The sequence below is a fragment of the Pyrus communis genome, chromosome 14 (genome assembly GCF_041283825.1).
Source record: "Pyrus communis isolate YQ-2024b chromosome 14, ASM4128382v1, whole genome shotgun sequence".
In the NCBI taxonomy this organism is placed as follows: Eukaryota; Viridiplantae; Streptophyta; class Magnoliopsida; order Rosales; family Rosaceae; genus Pyrus; species Pyrus communis.
The window spans coordinates 12,901,026-12,906,683 of NC_142578.1; the positions used below are offsets into that span (position 1 = coordinate 12,901,026).

A 5,658-nucleotide genomic window follows, 5' to 3' on the forward strand; every position below is an offset into this window, starting at 1 on the left:
ATTTCTCATAAACTGGTTCCAAATTTTACAACTTCCCGTTTTAAGTAGCAAACAGCAAACGAAGCAAATAGCACCACCACCACCTCCATCTTTGCCACTGAATTTCCCTCTCAGCCAACTCAAAAAACGCACCGCTTCGCCGAAATGCGGGTCTCCAAAGTTCCGATCTTGGCCTCCCTCGCCGCGCTGCTCTCTCTCTCCGTCGTCTACTGCGGCTTCCCGGCCACCTTTCTTTCTCTAGAACGTGCCTTTCCGCCGAGCCACCGAGTCGAACTCGACCAGCTCCTAGCCCGCGACCGAGTTAGGCACGCCCGGCTCTTGCAGAACGTGGCGGGTGGCGTTGTCGACTTCTCAGTCGAAGGCACCTCCGATCCCTACCTCGTCGGGTAATTTTATCATCTGGGTTCTCTTGAATGAAGCTTCTAATGTGTTTGCATTAATGGGTTTGTCTCAGATTTTGGTAGATTTTATCGGGTGAGTTGAGTGTTCTTTCTGGGTGTTTGTTAATCTTTTGTGGGTTCTTAATTGGGTAAGCATTTATTGTGTCTCTGAGGGGTTTGTATTTTCTATTTCTAGTTCTGTTTGGTTGCTGAGAAAATGTGAAGTGAAAGAAAATTACAAAAAGCTCGAGTTTTTCTGTTTTCAGTTCCTCTGCAAATGAGTTCTTCAATGCTTTCTCACTGACCAAATTTGACGATTCATGGGTTTTTAGCATATGCAAATTTGAAGAAAAAAAACATTTTTCTTTCTATCTTTATGTAGTTTCTGTTGAAAACGTTGACTGAGTTTGGCTTTTTGCTGTTTGTTTCTGGGTCGATGGATTTTTTTTCTTGTTTCTATTCGGTTTTCTTCTGTTTTATTATGCAACTAAGATTTATGATTTTTTTGTTCCATCATTTCGGTTTATCCAGGCTTTATTTTACCAAAGTGAAATTGGGCTCTCCGCCGAAAGAATTCAATGTGCAGATTGATACCGGAAGTGACATCTTGTGGATTACCTGCAATTCCTGCAGTGATTGCCCCCGATCTAGCGGACTCGGTGTGAGTTTCTGTTTCGTTTTCTTGCTTGCTGTCATTCAAGAAGTTTGTAGAGTAAATAGGTAATTTAAAGCGTAACAAACTTGCAAATTTCTGTCCCCTGGTTTGCAGATTCCGCTCAATTTCTACGATTCTCTGAGCTCTTCAACTGCGGGGCTGATCCCCTGTACAGACCCAATGTGCACTTCCTCAGTTCAAACTTCATCAACTGAATGTTCTCCGCAGAGTAATCAGTGCAGTTATACTTTCCAATATGGTGATGGAAGTGGGACAACTGGTTATTATGTATCGGATGCACTATACTTTGACATGATTCTGGGACAGTCTTATATCACTAACTCTTCAGCATTTGTTGTTTTCGGGTGCGTGTTTCAACTTCAACTGAAATGGTGTGCACACCAAATGTGGAATAGAAAGAAATCCTTAACAAACAAATGATAGAGGCAAAATATAATAATTAACTTTGTATGAAGATTGCTCAGGTTTTATCAATAATTAATTCATGTTTTTTTTCAGGTGGTACATAGTTTATCTGTATTTACTATTTACGATAAATTTTAAAATGGCATGGCTGAACAGTCTCATCATTTATCAGTAATAGTGGCTGTGCTTCGTAAATAACAATAAGCATGTTGTGTGCCAGAAGAACTGTAATTGATTGTGTAGAATTTCTCTGATTAGTTAGTTAGTGTGGGGGTGTGGGAGGGGGGGGGGGGGGGTTGGAGTTTAATACCTGTTCAATACTTGCTATATCTGACTAAAACAAGAGTAATGGAATATCTTATATCATTGTAATTTCTCTTCATTCTTTCTGGATGCCTACATCATTTTTCATGTTTCTTTTTATTGAAGCGTATTGCCTTGGATGGGTGCAGGTGTAGTACGTATCAGTCTGGGGATTTGACTAAGACAGATAAAGCAGTGGATGGGATATTTGGGTTTGGTCAAGGGTCTCTCTCTGTTATATCACAATTGTCATCTCGAGGGATGACTCCAAGAGTGTTTTCCCATTGCTTGAAGGGAGATGGAAACGGAGGGGGTATACTTGTTCTTGGCGAGATTTTGGAGCCAAGCATTGTATATAGTCCCCTTGTCCCGTCACAGTATGTCTCTACCCTGTTGAAATTTATTTATTTATGGTTGTGATGTTTGATTTAGGTTTAAAGTTTTATGGTATAAGTATAACCCAGTCTATGAAGTGGAATTTAATTTCTACTACAGATTTAGATTATTGTTTGTGTTTTTGTGTCTCTATTTCTGTCTTATTTCATTCAAATGCACGATTTATCTGGTCAGCAATGGACCTTAACTCTGAATACGTTTTATGCACCAAGGCTTGGATACCGCAACTTCATATCAAGTCATATCACTTTTGGCCTTTTAAACTTTTAGTGCTTGGCTTTTTGATATTAGCACAGAGGTTGTATTTGGGTCTGCATGGTTGAAATGCGAGGATCACTATCATTCTACCCAGAAGAAAAAGAATACAAGGATCAACTGCTGCATTTTTTTTCTGTCAGGACATGAGAAATAATGTGTTTATTCATTGTTTGTTGCTAAGTTGGATACTGTTCAGCATCAGTCATCCCCGTCATGCTAATGCTTTGTTTTTAACATTATATGTTAAGAATACGATTATTGTTTCACTGGGGAAGTCTGGAAGTTTTCTTTCTGTTACTTTAATGTTCTTTTAATTGTAACAATTTATAAGAGTTATGGTTTTGTCTTTTCATGTGTACTTTTTCGGTAATACAGTATTCACTATTTAATTGAAAATTGTCATGAGTTTTGTTTTTTGTTTTATGTTTCCAGTTAATGTAACAGATTCCTTATTTACTATTTTCAGGCCACATTACAATTTAAATCTGCAGAGCATCACTGTCAATGGGCAAACCTTGCCAATCGATCCAGCAGCCTTCACCACATCAAATGGCCGAGGAACTATTGTTGACTCGGGTACAACGTTGTCATATCTTGTGGAAGAAGCGTATGATCCTTTTATTAATGCTGTAAGTTTGTTCACTTGATTTGATACGCTAATTTGCTTAAACAATTTTCATCATTAGCATTGGGACGGAAAAGGTCATTTTGTTAGAGGAAAAGAATATATATGTATTACATATATTTTTGATGATTCACTCTTAAAAAATTGGTCAAGCTGATAGTGTTTCAGTCATCTTTAACTGTATTGCTTGATCTATGACGTAATTTCATTGGCAGAAGCTACTTTAATTAGGGCACAGTTAAGCTTAGTTCCTATTGTAATTTTTTTTTTCTTTTCCTCATTTGATTCATTTCATCTCTCGTTTTAGTTTCTAATGGGGCCAACTTGACTTTGATGTGGTTGTGCAATATCTGCTCCGTCCCTTCTATTTGACTTCAGACTTCTTTTCATATGTTGCATGGAAACAAAAAGATTTCATCTCTGTACTAAAAACTGATTTTATGATTGTTTTTGTAGATAACTTCGGCTGCTTCACGAACTGCAACTCCCACCATTTCGAAAGGAAACCAGTGTTATCTAGTTTCCACCAGGTTGGTATTGTGTCTAAGTATCTTTGAAGTTTTCTCTTTAGAACAGCAGTGGACCATGGAGGGCGGGCATAATTGTGGCATATTCGTTTCTTTCTCTTTTTGTTTTTAAAAAATAAATAAATCTGAATGACATCTGTTTTATTTTTCAGTTTGGCTGATGTATTTCCTTCGGTTAGTCTAAACTTTGCCGGAGGTGCATCGATGGTGTTGAAACCAGAGGAGTACCTTATGCATACAGGTTTCATTGTAAGTATTCTCTGGCTTCCATTTAAACTTTCTTATTTAAAGTAGTTTCTTTAGACATCATGACTGCAAATTACATGGCGTAATTGTAATGCGTCATTTCTATTGTAACAGGAAAGTGCTGCTTTGTGGTGCATTGGCTTTCAGAAGGTTCAGGGAGGGGTGACTATTTTAGGAGGTTAGTCCCCAAATTTAGGCTGGTTATTTAACTCTATGGCCGAAAGTTTGAAGTCATATTGTATGTGCAGAACGTATGGAGTGTTTTGTTATTTTGTTTTTCTCATAGTGACTATCATAATTTTCTTTTTTTAGAACAATACTTAAACATGTGTGCAAATCATATATGTGCCATCTGATGACCTTTCGTTCTTCAATTGCAGATCTTGTTCTAAAGGACAAGATATTTGTGTATGACTTGGCTCGCCAACGGATCGGGTGGGCTAACTACGATTGTAAGTTGAATAATGCGTCCACATAAACTCTCACTTCCTTCACAACTTTGGACCAGTTACCAATACCTTTATCATATTGTTTGAGTTTCTCCTTTACAGGCTCAATGTCAGTAAACGTCTCTGTAACTTCTGGCAAAGACGAATATATTAATGCAGGACAGCTGAGTAAAAGCAGCTCATCGGGAGACATGCTCTTCAAGCATCTAACGTCAGGAGCTCTGATTTTCCTAATGCACGTACTGTGGAGCTCCCTCGCTCTAATATAAACATCAGATTGTAAGTTCCATTCTCTGTTGAAATCGTCGTGGGTTGGCTGATCTTTTATTTATAGTGATCAGTGGGGCCTTCAGCTATTGTTTGTTGTATTGCCAAGCACCCGGTTCCCAGTGTGTATTGGTCTGCTCTACTTCTGATTCGCGTGAATGGGGGCGTCGTAAAGCGTTCTCCATCTACAGCATTGCAGAACGGTAACCTATCTCTCCACAAGTTAATGAAGGTAGTATCCAAGTGGAAGCGGAGCAAATTTATTGTAGCTATTTCTTGATTTAGCCTAGGCATATAGAAATTCTGTTCGTCAGTCCGTGTCGATATCATGTTGACTTGATGATTCCAAGCCTTGTACAAAACTGAAACTTCTAACGGTTTCTTGACGTTGACACGCGTTTCGTCCTCGAAAGAAATTTAGAAACAAGTCCATTGTTGTAGTGTGGAAATGTTGCAGAGAATTCAAAAGTGTTGTAGTTTTGATGATTCTGTTTGAAAATTGAAACCCATTCCATTAAAATATGTAATGGAATTAATTTGGTTGAAATTGTACTTCTAGGGTACATATGAAGCCCCCACCGATTATTTAATATGTAGTTGTTTTTTATGAAGCACAAGTATTATGGCCCGCAAGGTCATTCTATTTATACAGGCCAAATTAATTTGTTTCGTGGTCCTTGTGGTGACATTTCATTTTCAATGCGATGTTCGTGGTCAAAAAGTTGTTGATTAAAGACATGTGGTGAGCTCAGTTGGCAAATCAGTCCAAATTCAAAATTTCGTTAGTTTTCTGTTAAAAATTTGTATGTGAGGATTGCTAAAACAAAATGAAGAAACCAAAAACATGGAATTGTCGTGCGCTGACTATGAGTTGAAGATGACTTAGGTTTGGATGAAATTGGGATTTGAGGGGAATTCAGATGCTTGAAGCTGAAATTCAACTAGCTTTGAACATGGAGACCGGGCATGACTGTGAGGTAAAAACACCAGCGTTAGAGCATACCTAATAAGGGTTTTATCCTCTATAAGGCTACTATATTTAATGTTCAGCTAGGGAGAAATTTCATTGCCAATGAACTAGAAAATATAGTTGGATCCACCATTTGGACTAGCATCTTCCTTTTTT

At 38.2% G+C, this 5,658-nt stretch overlaps 1 protein-coding gene across 1 annotated transcript; it reads left to right on the forward strand.

Annotated features, from left to right (window-relative positions):
* On the forward strand, window positions 1-5,143 carry LOC137713035 (aspartic proteinase 36). The gene is made up of 10 exons (XM_068452266.2): window positions 1-386; window positions 912-1,041; window positions 1,150-1,400; window positions 1,914-2,141; window positions 2,885-3,047; window positions 3,500-3,573; window positions 3,723-3,819; window positions 3,931-3,994; window positions 4,197-4,268; window positions 4,368-5,143. The coding sequence occupies exons 1-10, from the start codon at window positions 145-147 to the stop codon at window positions 4,532-4,534; spliced, it is 1,488 nt and encodes a 495-aa protein (XP_068308367.2). The 5' UTR covers window positions 1-144; the 3' UTR covers window positions 4,535-5,143.
* The last annotated feature ends 515 nt before the right edge of the window (window positions 5,144-5,658 follow it).

Excerpts from the sequence above, each read along its gene's own strand:
- LOC137713035 (XM_068452266.2), top strand. The coding sequence starts at position 145 with ATGCGGGTCTCCAAAGTTCCGATCTTGGCCTCCCTCGCCGCGCTGCTC. Across the intron at positions 2,142-2,884 it reads AGTCCCCTTGTCCCGTCACA|GCCACATTACAATTTAAATC; the intron begins GTATGTCTCTAC and ends TACTATTTTCAG. Across the intron at positions 3,995-4,196 it reads AGGGGTGACTATTTTAGGAG|ATCTTGTTCTAAAGGACAAG; the intron begins GTTAGTCCCCAA and ends CTTCAATTGCAG.